Source organism: Dromiciops gliroides, chromosome 4, assembly GCF_019393635.1.
Source record: "Dromiciops gliroides isolate mDroGli1 chromosome 4, mDroGli1.pri, whole genome shotgun sequence".
Lineage (NCBI taxonomy): Eukaryota > Metazoa > Chordata > Mammalia > Microbiotheria > Microbiotheriidae > Dromiciops > Dromiciops gliroides.
In genome coordinates, this window is record NC_057864.1 from 196,413,188 (window position 1) to 196,434,180 (window position 20,993).

The following is a 20,993-nucleotide window of genomic DNA, read 5'->3' on the forward strand; positions in this document are numbered from 1 at the left end:
GATTGCCTCAGATCTGCTTCTCCGGCCCTGGGGGCCCTCTGGTGGCTGCCAGGACAGACAGCAGAGCAATGGAGGGCAAAGGGGACACTGCTACATTCCCCTGCCAAGTTACATAGAGCTGAGGGCTGAAATGCATGGTGGCGATCAGCAGCAGTTCAAGTGTGGTGCCAGGGCTGGGACTGTACCCTCTTCCTCTGAAACAGGAGCCCATCAGTAAGGGTACCTGCAGGCTCTCCCTGTGCAACACACTGCTCTGACCCTGCTCTGCAGCAGCTTTGGAAATGAGAGAGCCAGCTTGTTTCAGCAGATGGACTTTTATTTAACGTTAAAGGAAAACTCCCTTGCCTGGCACAAACACACTTCTATCCAGTTACAGAAAAAAGCAACCTACCTCTGTATGTACTGGCTAGGTCTTCTAGGAAGTGTTTTTTTTCTAGGAAACGTTTATGTGCATTCCAGGTTACAAAGCTGGAATTGCTCACCAGTGCAAAGAGGCATTTCTGCTGAGTTCAGTAGCTGATACGAAGGAAACTTTTAAAAATTTAAAACTTGGACAGCAACATTTAATTACCCAAACCCCAAGTTCTTGGGAGAGGGGATGCAATCCTATTAGGTATGTGTCTATAACACTTAGTTAGCAGAGTGACTTTGCTATCTAGTTCTCAGTCTTGGTGGTGAGGGCGTCACAATTTCAGTGATTCCTGAGTCTCCAGGGTCCCTTCTACTGAAGCAATAGTTCTTTTTCATCCACGGCTCTCCAAAGGGCTGCACAGATAAGCTTGGAGTATACTGAAATCTGCTGACCTACCAACCTGAATGATCTCATCTCCTCCCACATCCATCACCTGGCAGCCTCCAGATCTCACAGGGGAAAATACTAAATGCTGAGAACTGCATAGAGGTCTCAGGTTACTGGATTAATCACTCCACCAGAGCATAGGGGTAGGACATCTCTTCCTGGACTGAAATAGTCATTTGGATGAAACTGTAGCCATCAGATCAAACCACAGATGATGTGGAAGCAAAGAAAGTGCTTCCTCTTGCAATGGCTGAGGTGAGAGTAGAAGTGGAGTAGGGAAGGAGGGAGTATTCTCATCAGCCAAGACGCTTGGCTGGATGATGAGGTCCCTCAGGGACCACAGAGTAATGGCCTTTGGCTTTGTGACTTTATAAGGAAAGGAACGCCCAACTTTTGGGCCTGACCTAGCCACATGCACACTCTATAACCACTAAGACTGGCTTCTCAGAAAGAATGGACCCAAACTTTGGCGTGTGATCCTCTAAGGCGTCACCCTGGGAAGGTAGATGCTCATCATTTGGGAAACAGTCTTCCCTCCCTCCCTTCCTTCCTTTCTTTCTTGGGCAGGGCAATGAGGGTTAAGTGACTTGCCCAGGGTCCCATGTCTAGTAAGTGTGTCAAGTGTCTGAGGCTGGATTTGAACTCAGGTCCTCCTGAATCTAGGGCCAGTGCTCTATCCACTGCACCACCTACCCCATCCCCCCAAATAATTTTTCGATAGCCTGCTTAAATGATAGTACCCAGCCTGGTCTCTAGCCTTGGCTCTGAAAGCCTTCTGGCTGCTGACAAAAGACAATCCATTCTCCCCCGCACCCCCACCCCAGAGGAGAGTTCAAAATAATGTGCTCCAGACTCTGAAGGTGATGACCAAGGGTTGGGGGGTGGAGGAGGAGAGAAGCAGCAGCCTGCTTAGATTTGGGCATCTCTCATTCATTTCAAAAACAAAAATACCTACAAAACCTGAAAGACCTTGTAACTTGCATAGTCACACTTCTTAGCCATCTCCTCCTTGAACAGGCCTTTCCTTAGGCTGTCACAGTGCCACATCAGACCCCTAGATAATGAACTTTTAAATGGTCTTTGTAAGTGGGAAGCCCACAAAAGAAGAAGAACCCCTGCCCCCCCTTTCCTATACAGTGTAATATGAGAACATACTGGGGTGGGGGTATGGTACATTGTGGGGACAGTGACTGGAGGAGTGGCCCCAAGATTTTGCTCTGGGGAGAACAGAATTTAAATGTGCAATCACATACAAGATTCAGTTGTAGACACACATTTGAAGTTCTCTATAGGAAATACTTTACAATCAGTGGAAACAATGATTCAGAAGCCATTTAATGGCCAGATCATGCATCCATTTGATCCCTTTCTGCACCCCCTCTTCAGTTCTGAGAGGGCATCTCACTGCAATGAGTTCCATGTAGGGTACCTTACTGCCAGAGAGCTAGGATAAACCGAAGCAAATCCCAAGAACATATTTTAGGAAGGTATAAGAACAGGAGAGAACAAAAAGGACTGCAACTCTGAGATGTACGCATATTTTAAAGGGGAGAGAGCGTGCCTGGAATAAGTGAACATCATTTACCTTCCTTAGTTTTACTCTAAAGGCAGGTCAAGATGGTGAGGGGGTTGAGGAAGGCTGTGTGGGGAATCTTTCTGAACATAAAGAAGTCCCTACCCATGCAGGAAGGGCTCCATCATTTGGCCCATTTGAAATTGGACTGAAAAAGAGGGTGGTCAAGGGCCAGCGGCACTAGCTGAGAGAGCCTGGGTGGCTGAGAAGCTGGAAAACCAGAAAGCTTCCTAGGAAGCCACTAAGGGCCCTGAAAGGAAGTGCCTGGGGCAAAAGGCAGCCAGTCAATTAGGCAAGTTAACTACCAACTTCACCATCTAGCACTCAAAGGTCCTGATGGTTTATTGGAACTTATTTCAATTATCCTCCTCTTTCCAGTGGTCTTCTGCAGGGCCAGTTCTGGGGTTTCAGATCCCTGCCTCTGGCAATTTATGTTCTGGGCTTTTCCTCACCAACAAAAGCTTTAGAGGATGTTATTTCACTTTGTTTTTCAAATTAAGCAATGAGGATACTGGCAAGAAAGGATAGGATAGCAAGAACTGGGAGTCAGAGTTCACCTGGCCTTTTGCAAGAAGCTTTTCCTGATCCCTCTTAATGCCAGGGCCTTATCTCAGTGGATTATCCCCAGTTTACCTAGTGTGGATCTTGTCTGTACATAGTTGTTTCCTTGTTATCTCCTCCACGAAACTGTGAGCTTCAGGAGAGTCTTTTGCCTTTCTTTGGATCTCCAGGGCTTGACTCAGAGCCTGGCATATAGGTGATTAATAAATGCCTGTTGCCTTGCCTTTGACCTGTGACAGTGATGTGTGATCCTATAGTGAGTGAGTCACTTAACCCCTCTCAGGCTCAGTTCCTTCAGTTCTAAGGCAGGAATAACAATACCTGTAGCATTTATACCCAAAGGCTGTTGTCATAAGATGATGTCAATCAATTGTTTCATAAACCTTAAATTTAGAAGTATTATGTCAGCTCTTTTTGTGATTCCTTGGCATGCCCTCCAAGAAGCATATACTGGATATATGTGTGCATATATACATACACATACAAACACACATGTGTGCACACCCATAAGAAGCCCTGACCACCACAAGGGCACCACTTTGTGACCAATGTCATCACTGTTAACAGCTTGTGATCCGACATACTTCCTTTTGTGAATCTGAACTGCACTGGGAGAATAGCACAAAGCTAAAGTTGCCAAGGAAAATTCGGCATGAAAACATTCCAGTAACCTGCACATGTTAGGGTCATATAGCATTTGTGACTAAATTCCCCAGAGAAGCAGTAAGCACTTTTCAGAGGGTTCCTTGGACACTGATAAATGCTTGTATCTTCACTAGACTTCTTAGGCATCAATTCAGGTCCAATGTGAACCTTGCTGCCAAGGGACTCTAATGATGAATAATAACCCAGAATACATGAAGAACTTTACTTTTTTAAAAAAGTAAAATAGGTTCTTCCCAAATTGCTAAAAGGATCAGAATAGAATCACAGAGGTTGTGTTCTCTTTGGATGAGGAACTTCTAGTAACAAGAACTTAAGACCTTAAATTATAAAGATTTTTATTTTATTAATGGTATTATAAAACCCTTTTTGTTCTCACTAAAATGATTATTAAAATATTTTAGTGAGAGCATAGGCTTCATTTTTTTTTTTTGTATTTTTTTTTAAGTGAGGCAATTGGGGTTAAGTGACTTGCCCAGGGTCACACAGCTAGTTAAGTGTTAAGTGTCTGAGGCTGGATTTGAACTCAGGTACTCCTGACTCCAGGAGCAGTGCTCTTTCCACTGTGCCCTTTCCACTGTGCCACCTAGCTGCTCCTCTTCATTATTTTTTAAAATCTTGGCTTTTTAACACTGCATTTACTTTAAAGTCTGGTTTTATTTTGATACTTAGCTTTGATAGCTATCAAGCTGACTGATAGATTTACACATATGAACCCAACAAATACCATTTTTAAAACCAACAGGGTGACTGGGCGGTGAAAAGGTTGAATTTTACTCTTTATCTCATTACACTTTGAGGTTTTCCTCCCTATTGCTGAAAAAACCTTGTAAAAAAAATTTTTTTTTAAATATCCTTCCTACACTATGAGAAGCTTTCTGCGCTTCCTAGGGGTCAGTTCTCTGCCTTCATGATTGCTGATGAAATTCTTCTGTGTTTATTTTGAATATATCTTTATATTGACTTATCAGTCTATGTCGTTTCCTTCCACTAGAATGGGAGCTCCTTGAGGGCAGGCAACGTGATTTTGCTTTTGTCTTTGTATCTACACAGAGGATCCAGATTTAGGTGCTTAATAAAAAACATCTGAATTGGAGTATGGAGCTCTGTAATCTCCTTCTCTACCTTACTCAAGTTCATATGCAGAGATGTAATTGACTGTGAATACTAAGTAATAATCCATTTCCAATCTGTCTGTAAAGGACAGTCTGGTTCTGAAAGATCATGTCAACAAGGCCAAGAAAGCAAAACACAAGCTTTAATCAACTCTTCTTAATAGAATTTCTACTTTTTAAATGTTACATCTTTCAGTACACCAATGTTAAAAAGCACTGGCTTTGGAGTCAGAAGACCTGGGTTCAAATCTTTATTCAGATGTCTACATGACCTTGAGCAAGTGCCAATCTCTCTGGAACTCAGTTTCCTCGTCTGTAAAATGAGGTGGTCTCTCCCAACACTAGAGCTATGACTTTTGCAACCCCTTAAGAATTCTCTCTCCCAGGTGAAGGAAGCAGAGTGAAGAAAGGAGAAAGAGGGTAGCCAGGTGGGAGGAAGAAGATGGAGAAGGGAACTGTTAGCGACTAGGGGAGGAGAGGACCAAGAAAAATAAGGGTGTCACACACTGCAGCTCATATCTAGAGATTTTTCACACTCTTTAAGATGGCTCAGCTCCCAATTCTCTGGAATTTTCAATCTTGCCCACTATGTATTTTTCTTGTCCCTTCTGCAATCTTTTTTCAGCTCCCTTTTATGAGTGGTCTATCTCTGTTACAGCATAAACTTTTTCAGGGCAGGGACAGTCCTTTTTTGTTTGTTTGTTTTTCTGGGACATGTATCCACAACAGTTTTAGTACAGTGTCTAGCATATGGTAAATTCACTAAATGCTTTAGATCTGATCTAACCTAATCTTTACTGTGACCAGCTCTTTTCTTCTACCAGATGAGCTACAATTCCTTAGTACTTTGTTGGTGCAAATCAACCTTCTGTCTAAACTCCTAGGCAAAAGGGCCAACCTTTCACTACCTTCCGCATGTGGAAAAGAGTCCTGCCCAGGGCACCCTTTGTGAACCCAGCTCCCTAATTTGGGATGCTATAATGGAAATGTAGGAGTGGGAATGAGCATGAGAGAGAAGGGTGATAAGCATGAGATCCAGGGCAAGGGCTGGTTTGGGGTTGGGGAGCTGGGGTAGGGACAGGGCTGACTAATTTGAACCAACCAGCATAACTATCTTATATGTATCAAATGAGGGTAAATCTAAATATTAAATATTATTTTAAATTTTAAAAATAAATAGTTCTAGGGTTTTTCTGCACTCTCATTGAGAGTCTTGCACACCCCACTTTTGTGACCACTACTCTAGATCACTAGGTAAGAAACATACAATTGTCTGAGGTCTCCAATGATAATGTAATTCTACTTGTAATGATGCACAAGAAACCCTAGGCAAAGTCCACTACACTGACCTATTTTAAGGGAAATTAGGGAGACACTGACCACTGTTCAGATGTACAATGATAGAAGGGTGAGAGAGGACAGGGATTAGATCTGGGATTTCACTGACATAGGGAACTCACAGAATACTCGCTCCCTCTATCAAAGTAGTTCAGCACCTTCTCAGCCACTTACCCAGAGCACAAAGGTTAAGTGAAGCCCTCAGGTCACAAAACTAGAATAAGTCAGAGATCCTAGAAAATTTTTCAAATATTCCCCAATCTCAGCGGTCTGAAGCCCCCAGTTTGGCACCCTTATTTCTAAGAAGGTGATGGAAGAAAACTCTACAATGGGTTCATACACAACTGACAAGACTCAGCACTCACAGGGAATGAAATGCTACATTGATAAATACCACTCACCAGAAAATACAAATCCACAGATTGCCGAGTCCAAACATATTATATAACACAACAGCAGAAAGGAATAAAGGGAAAATAGCACAGATAGAAGTTAGATGAGAAACAGTAGGTGCAATGCTCTAACTGTTATACTAGAAATAGGGTTTAAATCACCTACTTGCACCAGAATCATCCAAGTAAAATAAACACATTCTCAACTGCATGACCCACCCACCGGCTCCAATTACCTTCTGGAATATTTCTAAAGAATAGCATTTATACTGGGTTCATAAGTCAACAAACCCCAATAATCTTGTGTTCAAGCACTAAGCTTGATTAACCAGCTGATTAACCAGCACAGAAGGAAGCTGGCCTTTGGCATTACTGCCATTAGGGGAGACTCAAGGGGTTTTCCCCAAGGGGACTACAAAATATGGAGCTATGGATTCCAATCCAGGATGTTTAAATTATCAGTTATTCAAACCTTGGGTCAATTCTTTTAAGGTCAAAACTTGATTGGATTAGGGCCCAGCCCAGCCCAGCCCAGTCCCAGGGCCTAAACCAAAAAGATCAGCTACTCATCACATTCCTTTTTAAAATGCCAATAAATAGTTCTTCAAAGGCTTTATCAAAGCAAGTGCCTAATGATCACAATAGCTTTTCTAAGACAGGCACCTTCCAAGGGACAAAATGAACAAATGATACCTCCTTTTGGCAGAGAGATGGTAGACTAGAGATGCCAAATGTTTGTCAACATTCAATCATAGGTAAATGACAAATTGCCAGTGAAAAAACAATGCAATCTATAAGAAGGTTCAAGACAAAAGGAAAGATCTTGTATAGGCCAAAATATTCACTGTAGCACTTTCTGTGGTAGCAAAGAAAAGAGAATAAAGTAGATGCCCCTGATTAGTGGAGTGAGCAAACCATTGTGTAGAATGTAATAGAATATTCATGAGAAATGAAGACAATGAAGAACTCAGAAACATGAGAAGACTTATAGGAACTGATGCAGAATGAAGTAAGCAGAACCAGGAAAATTATGTACAAAATGACAATAATGTAAATGGAGAGAACAAGAAAATGAAAAAGAATGCTATGCAGTTATAATAACCAAGCTTGGACCCTGGAGGAGAGTAAAGAAAATCCATCTCTGTCCTTTTATTACAGAGTGGTGTGTGTGTGGTGCTATGGGTGTGAAATATTGCATATTCTGTCAGAGGTGTTCATTAATATGTTGGCTGGTTTTACAGAACTGTTCTTTCTTTTTATTTTTAAATCTTTGTTCCAAGGGAAGGCTCACTGGGTAATGGTGAGGGATAGGGATACATGTGGAAATGAATGTGATGTAAAAACAAAAGAGACTGATTTTTTAAAGCATTTTTTTTTAAAGGCAATGCAATTAGCCATAACAAGTCTCCTATCTTCTACTAAATGGGACTCTACAAAACTATAAAATGAAACAGGTTAACTGGAATCCATAAAATGGACTGACCATACAAAAGCCTTCATTTGAATAGTGAATTCAATTCATAACATACTTTAAAAAAATGGAACTAAATTATTTAAACAATGAAACTAGATGCTGGTTATTGAATTCATGCCATCCCTTACCCTTCTCTGCCAATTTCTCCAACTCTGAAGGCTTCAGCAAGAGGCTCTTTACCCAGTTTGGTTAAATTCATTTTGGTCTCAAGCGTCATCAGAAAGGGCCCGTTATAGGACATTTCCAAATCAATCCAGAGTCCTGAAGTGTTAATATAAAATATGAAAGTTACTTTCTGAAACCTGTGACATTAAAAATGACAACCAATATAAATTCTCCAGATTATGTTTAAAAAGCACTAGTATCATAAGCATAAGATTAATAAGTTTACAATTTGCTTATCTTGCCAACATACAAATTGAAGCTTTGGTATTAGAACCAAATTCAACCCATTATGTTTAAAATTTAGTTTTGACTTAATACAGACAAACAATGGACTCACTCATAGGTTATCAACAAGAATTTCTAGACAATGCCCTCTGTATGGTGTTAGTGTTACAAAGACAAAATGGAGATAGTATCTGGTTTCAAGGGGCTTAAATTCCACTAGAATGAGACAACCTGGGCTTTTTTTTTTTTTTTTTTGCGGGGCAATGGGGGTTAAGTGACTTGCCCAGAGTCACATACCTAGTAAGTGTCAAGTGTCTGAATCAGGATTTGAACTCAGGTCCTCCTGAATCCAGGGCCAGTGCTTTATCCACTGCACCACCTAGCTGCCCCTGACAACCTGGACTTATTAAACAAATGCAGGACATATAGAAAAATAAATAAATACATAGTGAAGATGGAGAGGAGTTTGAGAAGAAAAGTCTTCTTATTGCAGTTAAACATTAAATGTTGGTCATCTGCCACAGATAATTGAGTTGATGGATTGATGGTACATATTGAGATCAGCTACAACAAAATCTGACATTGATTTGATTCTCACAACAACCCTGTGAGGTAGGTATTACAAGTATCATTATGCCCATTTTATAGATAAGAAAACTGAGGCCCTCTCCAAAAGGTCAAATGACTTGCTCATTGTTACATGGCTATTAAATATTAGAGCCTAGATTTCAACTCAGGTCTTCCTGATTCCAAGGCCAATAAATATTTTATCTAGTCCACTACAAGATCTTAAGATGGTGGAACTATCTTAAAACACTGGGGGACAGGACTAGCATATGTGTTAGACACTGCATTCTTTTAGACTTTCCAGGGTGTGGTTATGTTGTAGAGGCTGAATTCTGTTCAGTGGTATAGCCAAATCTTTTCCCCCAAAAGTCTCCTTTAATAAAGCAGCAGGCAAAATTACTCCCAGCTAAGAATCTGGCAGGATAGACTGTACTCACAGCCAGTTTGCCACCTGCCCCGCCCCCCCCCCCAAATCCACCAAACTGTCATGGAGCACAGAGCACCCCAGAATTTCTCTGGGGCACACCGAGGAATCTTCTCCTTGAGAAACTAAACCAGAGGACAGATAAGGCCTAGAGAGATAAACTGAACCAAATCGGACTGAGCTAGCTTGGGATTCCTACCCTTCATTCTGGTCTCCCTTACCCTGGGGAGATAAGTTTGGGTGTGGCTTCGGCCTTTGTGTTCTGAAGAGGGATCCGTAGCCACCCCTCACCCAATTCCTTTAGTCACTACCAGTGGGGGATGGTCCTCCACTCCTCACCCAATTCCCCCAGCTACCACCAGTGGGGGATGGTCCTCTCTCACTAAAGGAACTTTCCACAGGAAGATGGTCTACCCCCATCAGTCCTCTATAAAAGTACCTTCCAGTCTCCTGTTCGAGGAGATTTGGTACCTCTGAGCCATGTGCTTTATGCCGAATCTCCCCATGAAAAGTCCAAGGATTTCTTTCATGGTTTCCCTCCCCCCACCCTTCCCTTCCCTTGCTCCTAAATAAACTATCACCTTATTCTAACTAAGTTTTGTGTGCAAGAGGGTGTAATTCTTTAAAGAGGAATTCCCAAGAACCCCAACCCCAACCCGTACCCCATTTTCCCACCACATCAAAACCAACAACAAGCTTTGCACAAAATCTCTGCCATGGTCCCTCTCTGAGAATCTTTTTTTTTTTTCAGGGCAGCAAGGGTTAAGTGACTAGCCCAGAGTCACACAGCTAGTAAGTGTCAGAAGCTGTATTTGAACTCATGTCTTCTTGAATCCAGGGCCAGTGCTTTATCTACTGCACCACCTAGCTGCCCTCCATAGTCCCTCTCTGAAAGGGGTTCTGTGAAGTCAGCTCTTTGTTAATTCTACTTGAGTTCTAAGATAATGAAGTTAGACATGGAGGTTAAACAACTTTTCCCACAAATTATGGAGTAACAGAAAAGAACTCAACCTATAGGATAACAGAGGAGGAGGTTCTACCATCACACTCCTTCCTCTTTCCATTCTACTTTCTATTCTTACTTCCCATGAAGCCCACTGGAAATTGTGATATTAAGAGTCCAAAGGAGGTGGCTTCACTGAATTAATTTCCTTCATCTTACAGAAAAGGAAACTGAGGCCCAGAGGAGGTATGTGATTCACCCAAGATCACAGTGAGTTAGTGATAGGGTGGGGATTAGAATCCCAGTCTCTTGATTTCCAATTCACTGACTGAGCTTCTTCATAAAAGCAAGGTGGGGTGGGGAAGGAAATTGGACTGGATGCTACTGGGATTCTTTTTTTTTTTTTATTTTATTTTTTAACAAACAATTATTTTATTTTTCCAGTTACATATAAGGGTAGTTTTCAAACATTCATTTTCATAAGGTTTAGATTTCCAAATTTTTCTCCCTTCCTCCCTCCCGTTCCTCTCCCCTCCACAAGACCACACCCAGGCTATATACATACAATCCACAAGTGCTTTTTTTTTTAATCAGTTCTTTCTAAGGGGGAGAGTAAGCTTCCTCATTAGTCCCTTGGGATTGTCTTGGATCACTGCACTGCTGAGAGTAGTTAAGTCATTCACAATTGCTCACTGAACAATACTGCTATCACTATGCACAATGTCCTCCCAGCTCTGCTCACTTCACCATGCATCAGTTCATGAGTCTTTCCAGGTTTTTCTGGGGTCATCCTGTTGGTTATTTCCTATAGCACAAGACCATTCCACCACAATCATATAGCACAGCTTCTTCAATTGATGGACATTCCCTTGATTCTCAATTCTTAGTCACCACAAAGAGTTGCTATAAATGTTTTTTGTGCAATTTTCCCCTTGTCTCTTTTTCATGATTACTATTATTAACTGTTTCCCTTCCATTCTATTTTCTTCCCCATGATATTTATTCTATTATCCATCTTCTTTCATCCTATCCCTCTTCAAAAGGGATTTGCTTCTGTCTGTCCCCTCCCCCATTCTGCCCTTCCTTCTTTTGTCCCTCTCTCTTTATCCCCTTCCCTCCTATTTTCCTGCAGGGTTAGAGAGATTACTCCACCCAATTGAATGTGTATGTTATTCCCTCCTAGAGCCAAATTCTGATGAGATTGAGGTCTTTGAGCCAATTCACATGAGTGTTAGGCTCATTTACTGCCCAGATTACTCCACCAGGTTGGGTGTGTATGTTAATCCCTCCTTGAAGCAACTTTGATGAGTTTGAGGTCTTTGAGTCTTTCCTGAAGAGTGTAAAATTCATTTACTGCCCTGCTCCTACTCCCATCTCTTCCCTACTGGGATTCTTGATAGAAAGATTTGGGAATCATGATTTTTCTGAACAGTCTGAAATTGGAAGGTAAGAGTTAACTTCTGAGTTACGGGGCTATTTTAAGGAAGAGCCACTTAATGTCTCTAACAGTTTCTTCATCTGCCCTTTGGAAAAGAGTTCACGGTAATGGGCTCCCATATCTCTAAGACACTGAACTCTTCAGAAACGATTACCTGTTGTCCAGCAGCTATGTACTGCAAGAGGTTGTAGATAAGGCTCTGCCATTTAAACTGCCCCACTGGCAATGAATGTCATTTAAATGGAGAATATCAGATTAGATCATAGAATATTAGACCTGGAAAGGACTTTAGAGATAATCTACCTCTCAAGTTCTCTTCCAGTGGTAAGATTTCATAAATTGGCAGGTAAGGAGGCCTACATACACTCAGTGACATTTCCCTGGCATTAGGGGCTCAATGTTGGTAATGTTTTACAAAGTGTCCTTTGGGGGGCAGCTAGGTAGCACAGTGGATAGAGCACCGGCCCTGGATTCAGGAGGACCTCAGTTCAAGTCTGACCTCAGACACTTAACACTTACTAGCTGTGTGACTCTGGACAAGTCACTTAACCCCAAATGCCTCACCTAAAAAAAAAATAAATAAATACAAAGTGTCCTTTGACACTGGACAGCATTTAAAGCAGACTCAGGAGATTAACCTAAACTCATTATCAAGGAGCCCCAGCTTCCAAAACCATCCACAGTGGATGACCCATCACCACTCAATCGCATATAGCACCCTAATAAAGTATCGAATGGTATAATTTCCCATTAAAGTCAGCATTGCCTTCCTGCCCTCAACAATTTTTCTGATTACATCTCAAGTATTGTATAAGAGGGACCTAGTAAATTTGATCAAACGACAAGCACTTTGGTGGTGAAAGCTCTATTTATAAGGCACCTCAGACAGTTATACTACTTTTTCAAATGGTACAATTAATTTACTGACCGGGGGAAGGAGAAACGATAGGTATTTATATAATGCCTACGTATGTGCCAGGTTGGGGCAATTAGGTGGGGCAGTGGATAGAGCACCAGACCTGAAGTCAGGAAGACTCATTTTCCTAATTCTAATCTTGCCTCAGACACTTACTAGCTGTGTGACCCTGAGCAAGTCACTTAACTGTTTGCCTCAGTTTCCTCATCTATAAAATGAGCTAGAGAAAGAAATGACAAACACTCCCCCGCCCCCCCCCAACACACTCCCTCTCAGTTTCCCTAGCCTGTTTGTTTCTGTTGTCAGAAGCCAGGCTTGCTCCTGAGTTCTACTCACCTCTACTGCCGCTGCCAGCCCTTCTCACTTTCACCACTCCTAGCTGTAACTGCTTGTTGCCGCTCCATTAGCAGCAATTGGGACCACAGGCCATGGCAATGAGCACAGCTAGCAGTGGGGCACTGAACACTAGGCCACTAGGAGGATAGCCCAGGAACTTCAACTTCTGGGCTCTACACAAAATAGCCCTAATAACCTGGAGATGTGAATGAGTCGACAGATGAAGCTTGAGCAGGCTTTCCACACCTCACCCCCTCACTGTTCTACATATCTCTGAAGACAGTGCCTTCCATAAAATGTTTGCTGTCATGTAGGGACAGTGCTGAGTCACAGGGCCCAGTGGTGAGCCCAGGGGCTGCACGGATATGCATGGGATTTTCAGTCAGAGGAAGGAAGGTGGGAATGCAGTATCATAGGCCAAGTGCTGAAAGGGACCTTTAAGACCCAAAAGTCTCACCACTGTACTTTACAGATGAAGAAATAGGTGAGGAGAAGTCAAATAACTCCCTGAAATTCATCTCAGCAGTGAATATTAAAGCCAGAATTTGAATCCAGCTCTTTAATTCTTCTCATCATACCATAATGCTTCTCTGAACAAGAGGTGCACAAGATGCCAAGGTGTGGCACCATTGGGAGGGATAGCCACAATGATGAGATCACAGATCCATTGAAATATTAAAAGAAATAAGTGAGTAGATGAAGGCTTAAGAATCTTTAATAAAAGATATTGCCTCAGTTTCCCTAAGTGAAAAAGAAGGGGATTAGACTAGGCCCCTCGGGTCCTTTCTAGTTCTAAATCTATGGGTCCTATTTTCTCAAAGTGCAAGAAAATATTCCTGAGTCACAGTAAATCATTCTAATGACTAGACTTTCTTCCCTTCCCATGAGGACCGTCTATTTTCAAACCAGGTGCAAATAAATACCAAGTTTCTTCACTGACAATACAGTAGGTGAAAAGCACCCTGAAAAAGTGATCACATGTGGCTCTGACAGCTGAGCACCACTTGTTATGTAACCAGTGAGTCAGCACATGCTGAATCTGAATTTCACAACCAAATTAACAATGACAAGAAAGGCTGCCTTTCTATTAGGGATAAACGGAATAAGAATGTGAATTAAAGAATGTGGACATAAGAACATTTCACAAGCAGAATCTTAACTAACCCACCCGGAATCAAGTGTTACTAAACATGTAATTACTATTTTTTTCAGCTCTTACAAGTGTGAAGGGTGTTTTATATAACATTTAACTTAAAACCACCAACCTGCAGCTGTCTCCCATCAAGGAATACAAAAAGCCACAGAATAAGAGAATCAACTGTTTTTTCCATTTTCAGGAAGAGTGACTTACTCAGCCTTGCAGTATGATCATTGTAGAGTCTCTCCTAGAATCTTCAAGGTATGTTAACAGAAGAGGGTTATCTAAACAAGGTGGCACCACCATGTTGGCAGCAAGGAGGTGCCCTGAATAAGAGTCCTGTCCTTGAAATTCTGGGAGCTCAAATCCTGCTTCAGACACTCAATAGCTGTGTGACCCTGGGCAAGTCACTTAACTCTTGTTTGCCTCCAGTTTCCTCATCTGTGCCTTGTTTAGAAGGAAATAGCCAAGCATGCCAGTATCTTTGCTAAGAAAGCCCCAAATGGAGTCACAAAGAGTTGTACATGACAGAAAAACGACTGAACAACAAAATGGTGATAATAATAGCTAGCACCTAGCTCCCAAGGTTATCTTGTTTAGTCCTGACAACATAGGTCAAGTGTTTTGTAAACCATGAAGGGCTATATCCATGTTATTATAACTATTTTTACCATGCTCAAAGCACCAGACTCCATTGCTTACAACAAGACCCTATGAAACAGGCATTCCCATCCACAATTCTGGTGGCTTGACTGACTCCTTTGGAGAGCAACCTCAATAAACCTCTGTTTTACTACCAGTTATTCCACCTGTCCCTTGGTTCCCACAGAGAGATCTCAGTGACCACCAACCTCATATTACCACACGACCACAGAGGGCAATGATGTTGGAAGGGTCATCTCTCATTCAAGGTGAAATAAGTCAGAAAGAGCCAGGATGACAGAACACACACATGCTCTAACTTAGTATGGCAATGAACAGTGCTAGAAGTCATCTAAAACAACCACCTTATTTTGGAGAGGAGGAAACTAAGGCCCAGTGAGGCTGAGCGACTTCCCAAGGCCACACAGAGTGAATGCAGCCCATATCACCTCTAATGGTCCTGCCAGTGTCTTTTTTTTTTTTTTTTTGGTGAGGCAATTGGGGTTAAGTGACTTGCTCAGGGTCATACAGGCTAGTGTCAAGTGTCTGAGGCTGGATTTGAACTCAGGTCCTCCTGAATCCAGGGCTGATGCTCCATCCACTGCACCACCTAGCTGCCCCATGCTGGTGTCCTCTTGAAGCCTCTTCATTAAGACCATGTACTTAGAGCTAGTAGAGGCTCTATGGATGATCTTATCCACCCCCCTCATGTGTAAGGCCTCAAGAAGACATGGGTCTCGTCCAGCACTGCACAGGCAGTACACTAAAGAGCTGGCATTTGAACCCTGGCCCTCTGACTCGAAATCAAGAGCTCAAGAGTATTTTGGATCATTTTTAGCTTCACTCCTCTGAAGTATTCAGTTAACACAAAATAAATTTAGTACCAAGTCACAGGAACAAAGAGAAGTGGATGTGATACTGTGCACTTAAAACATTTATGTCACAGGACGGGGCTCAAGGAAGTGAAGTTAGTTCTTGTTAGTGCTGTCTCGGCAAATGAATGCAAAGCTCTTTTTCCATAGGCTTCAGGGAAGTGCTCCCAACTCCCCCAATGGCACACCCCTCTTCCTTGTCTAGCCCCCAGACTGTAATTCCCCAGGGACTCTCCTATGGTCTCCCTGCTTATCCCCCATACACTGCCTGGCCTGGGGACCTAAACCATGCAGGATTAAGCTATAAGTCACATTCTTGCTATAGTCAATTTCCACTCGTTCCCCTACCTAGCCTTGGCCTTCCCGTGTCTCTGTCTTCCTCTGTCCTCTAAGAACCCTTTTATATTGTTATAATGTCATAGACAGGGAACTGGAGGGGACTTAAAATTCATGTAGTCCCTCTTTTCTAGATGAGTTCCAGAGGTTAGGTGACCTGCCCAAGGTCACGAGAGCTGAATGACCAGAGCTGGGGTGGGGACTTAGGTCTTCTGCCTCCAAGTCACACTGCTCTCATCTTAGACCTTTTCTCTCACTAAAAATCTAGCTTTCTCTAAGTTATCGATGTCACTCAGCATTGTTTCCTTCTCTCACACCCTTAAGCACACAGGGACAAGAAAGGAGGTGTTCTATACCTGTTCTCCACATGGTCCCATGGGGACCTACTTGCCACTTTCTGACCCTCACGCTGCATGGACAGCCTCAGTTCCACATCTCTTCCTTTAAAAGTTCACATCATCCTGTCCAGATCCTTGCTGCCATCATCCATGGACTTCCTCCCTAACAATTTCAGTACCTGAGTCAGTTTTCTTCTCCACCCCAATCCCTGTTCCCTTTCAACATTCTGACCTCCAAGTTCCCCCAAAATCTCAGCTCTGTGACCTTTTAGTTTTAACTCATGCCATGCACAGGAAGTTGAGATGAACCCACTTCCTTCATCAAACTGGAGATGCCTCACAAGTCAGATTTTAAAGGGTCAGCTGCAGACTTTATCTCACTCATATTCTCCAAAACCTCTCTCTGATCATGAGAATGTACTTTCTCTACCTTAGGTCAAATATTCCAATGTAAACTGAAACCAAATCTAATCTTCTAATCTCTCTTGAACAATTTGTCTATAAAAAGGAATTACAATTAGGAGGCAGATATAGAAAATCAACTGGATCCCTAGGGGTTTGTCTCTTTTTGGACTAATTAAAGTCTTATCCATCCTGAATCATAATTCCCTTAGTGTCAATCTACATTTCAAGTTAGTTCTAATAATTCTCTAAAGAAGAATGAAATTCTTAGAATTCTTAGAAGAAATTCACATTAAGAAAACAATCTAATGTCCCCAACTTACATAAGGTGCCTATCTTTCCATTCCCATAAGGACAAATTTTACATACTATATGTTCAATAAGAGTTTGGAGGGGGAGCAAGGTGGCATGTAGAGTGCTGGCCCTGGTGTCAGGAGAACTGAGTGCAAATCCTGCCTCAGACATTTATTATGTGTGATAGTGGTCAAATCAACTAACTCTTCTGGGCTTCTGTTTCCTCATCTGTTAAAATGGGTGGATAGCATCTACCTCACAGGCTTATTGTGAGGATCAAACGGTATAAAGTGCTTTGCAAACTTTAAAGCACAGTATACATGCTAGTTACTCTATGACCTTTCCAAAGAGGGCTTCGTCCCTTCTCCCACCCTCTCCCCACTGGAAGTCACTACTAATTAAAAAGATATAGGGGGGCAGCTAGGCGGCACAGTGGATAAAGCACTGGCCCCTAGGATTCAGGAGGACCTGAGTTCAAATTTGGCCTTAGACACTTAGACGCTGTGTGACCCCGGGCAAATTACTTAACCCTCATTGCCCCTGCACCCCCCCCCCCAAAAGACATACACATATTTAGGAGACCTCTAAGGATTCATAACATACTGTATTTACACAGAGCACTCACTTTAAAAAGCACCAGTTACTTAAAGGGGGTATACCCTCAGCTGAAAAGGTTGGAGGTAATAAATGATATAGCTCTGGGTAAAACAAAAAAAAACTGAAAGGTTGAAGGTTAATAAATGATATAGCTCTGGGTAAAACAGAAAAAACCTATCCTTGAAGGGATAGATCAAATCAGAGGAAGGGAGGAAAAAAAATCAGTTTATTTTCCCTTCTATTTACATAAATACACCACATATGACATCTTTGAAGGAAAAAAAGGAAAAAACTCCAATACAGTGATCTGCACTGAGGACTTGTACCTTCCTGAAACAACTTTTTTATTTATCATTATCCTCATTCAATATAATGGTTTAATTTGAAATCACAAATTCTGGAAGATTTTTTTTAATGCAACACATAAGACTTAGTTGTGTATGCATATACATACATAAAGAGAACATTCAGTAAAAATAGAACTTTTCTGAAAAATCTGAAGCACATTTTACATGCATTTGTCCATTTCCTACATTATTTCAGCCTCAAGATCAAAACCTTGTGGTTCACTGATAGATGTGTGACTTTTACTAATCATTTAGAGTTTGCCTCAATTCTGGAAGCCTTGGGTTCCCATCCTGACTCTGACACATACTGGCTGTGAAACCCTGGCAAATCATGCAATCTCTCTTAGGACAACTACCCCTTCAAAGAACAGGTGGTAGGATCTGCATCAGTGGAAGGAATTTCCTTACCTGGAATTCCCAGGTAAAGTCATGACTGGAAAAGCATTCATTAGTATGTCAATTTCTTAATTCATTTAGATCCATGATTGCTCACTTCAGTGAGGACAGAGAGATCTCCTACATGACAGAACTGCCAGTTGTCTGCAGGCTGTTTTCAAGCAGCCAAACTCTTGGCCCACAGTCTCCCAGACTTGGGGAGATTTCAAAATAAACATCTTTTCTGAAATTGAATCCTATATAATGCATGACCTAAGATGCTCATTTCAATTTTGAGAAATAACAATGTAAATAAATACTACACACTAATTAACTGTGCTGGTTTTTTAAAGTTTGCAACAATTGTGAAGTCAGATATTTATTTCTGTGGTGGAAGAGGACTATTTCCCTGGATACAAACACACAGCTATTACTGCTTAGAAGGCGACTTTTGGCTGATACGCTTCTTTTCTAGATTCACAGTACTCATATGCATGAACACATTTTGTTACAGTACAGCTTCTCAACATCTTTGGGGAAAAAAAAATCACAAAAATCAACAAAATATTTTAAAGAATTGAATATATTATTTAAAAATTTTAGATAGTTTACTAATGCATTAACAATTGTGACAAAATATATCTAGCCCATAAAGTACCTTTAGAAGCATTACAAATAAACAGCCTCAAGCACTGAAGAAAAAACAAACGCTGTACATACCTTATGGTACCAGATTCAGCCAAGTATTGAAAAATGTTCACATGGCTGCCCCATTTTAGCATTATAGGAAAAAAAATTAAACTATAGTTGCCTGAGACCATTTAGAACCTAAGTAACTTGTTCCTGGTTACACAACTAGTCTATGTCAGAAGCAGGACATGGTCACAGGTGCTCCTGACTCTAAAGCTAGCTGTCTTTCTGTTATACTATGCTGCCGCCCATTATTAAGTCATCATCATCATTAAAATGCCTTTTATTAACATCTGGTTCCTTCCCTCTCCCTGCCTTTCCCAAGAATGGATGCAAATACTATCACTGATATATATAGATATATTTATTTATTTTGGTGCGCGCGCGCGCGTGTGTGTGTGTGTGTGTGTGTGTGTGTGTGTGTGTGTGTGGCAACTGGGGTTAAGTGACTTGCCCAGGGTCACACAGCTAGTAAGTGTCAAGTGTCTGAGGCTAGATGTGAACTCAGTTTCTCCTGAATCCAGGGCTGGTGCTCTATCCATTGCATCATCTAGCTGCCCCTGGCCCTGGATATTGTTCAAGATGAAGCTTGTCTTATTTGTTATTAGTATCAAACTAACTTAAGTGGTTAGGAACAAACTTTAATGTTTCTTTCACAAAAAGAATCCTACTTCCTTGAAAAAAGTTCTTGTTATCAATCTGATACCCATGTAGAAATCCTGCAACCATTGTAAACATCCTCTTGTATTCAACTAAAACTTACCTTGATGGTCAACATAGGGTTTGAAAGCCTGGAGGATTTTTGGCACAGCTACGCCCCATGTCAAGTTCCGTCAGCGTTAGCTCATTCATAATGATATGGGAGCTAGGAAGGAAGGAAAGTGGACAAGGAAGGAGAGAAGTTAGAAAGCCTAATCATCATTTTTCTATGTTTGCTGAGATAAGGAGGCATCAAGCTTCATATGAACTATGGGTTGGGAGATGGCAGGGGTGAAGAAGATTCGGGGGGTATTTGCCCAGAGGACCAATTTTCAACAACAGGGTTTATTAGCATTCCACCCAGGAAAACAATTAAACTGAAGCACTAATTTGAAAGAAATTTCCTATAGTGATCTGGGCTGACCAGTGCCAGTAAGAAAACAGCACGATGTCTAGACAGACATGCATTTGGCACTGACAGTTTGCACCTAGTGGTCTCAGGCTCTGGGAGGAAAACCCTGTCCATTAAATTTGAATGCTCAGTGGTCAGAGGAGCTGATCTTTGTGACTCTTTCTCTCTGCAGCAGTTATGACTGCTTGCTGCTGTCAGACAGGCTGTACTCATAGGCAATTAGCTGTCCTCAGAGACCTCAAAAAAAAAAAAAGATAGCTGAAAGAAACGAACACATAGACTGTGTCATACATATGCCCCCGTCGGCAGCCTGTTGAAACTGTGGACACCTTTTTAGAATAATGTTTTAAATAAATACAATAAGTATACAGGATTACAAAGAAAATCCGTTATAATGAAATTGTTAACAAAACCATTAGGAAAAACAAGTAAATCGACTCCAGGTTACAGACCCCTTACTGGGACTATCTAGTCCATTCCACTGGAGACAAGGAAACCCAAATGCTAACTTGTAAGCAAATTGCTGTGGAATGTGGAAAGTAGGAATGATGTTCTAAGCAGTGGGAGGTTGGAGGCCTAGCCTATATTGTCCCTTTCACCCCCTGAAGTAGGTAAAATACCATAATCTAAAATGACAGTACTTCAGCTACTTCCATCCAAGGGCTGGAGCTGGAGGAAGACAGCTGAGGGTGGCTGGCCCCCTAAAGCTTTCTGGGTTAGATAACACGCATCATACCAAATGAGTCTTGACCCATGACCCAGACATCGATCATCGTTCTAGAGTTGGAAGGGACCTTCAAAGGCCATCCAGTCCCAAACCCCTCATTCTTCAGACAAGGAAACCAGGTAAGGGAGATCAGGTGACTTGACTAGATCACACAGGGTGTCAAATTTCAGACCTCAGGATTCATCCTCAGGTCCT

General features: G+C 41.8%; 1 protein-coding gene across 1 annotated transcript in view; it reads right to left on the minus strand.

Moving 5' to 3' along the window:
• TEX2 (testis expressed 2) overlaps positions 1-20,993 on the minus strand; it is a 161,371-nt gene that overhangs the window by 16,874 nt on the left and 123,504 nt on the right. Inside the window, 4 exon segments of the mRNA XM_043963451.1 lie at positions 8,044-8,176; positions 19,724-19,778; positions 19,780-19,815; positions 19,817-19,825. Coding sequence (XP_043819386.1) covers positions 8,044-8,176; positions 19,724-19,778; positions 19,780-19,815; positions 19,817-19,825 — 233 coding nt within the window.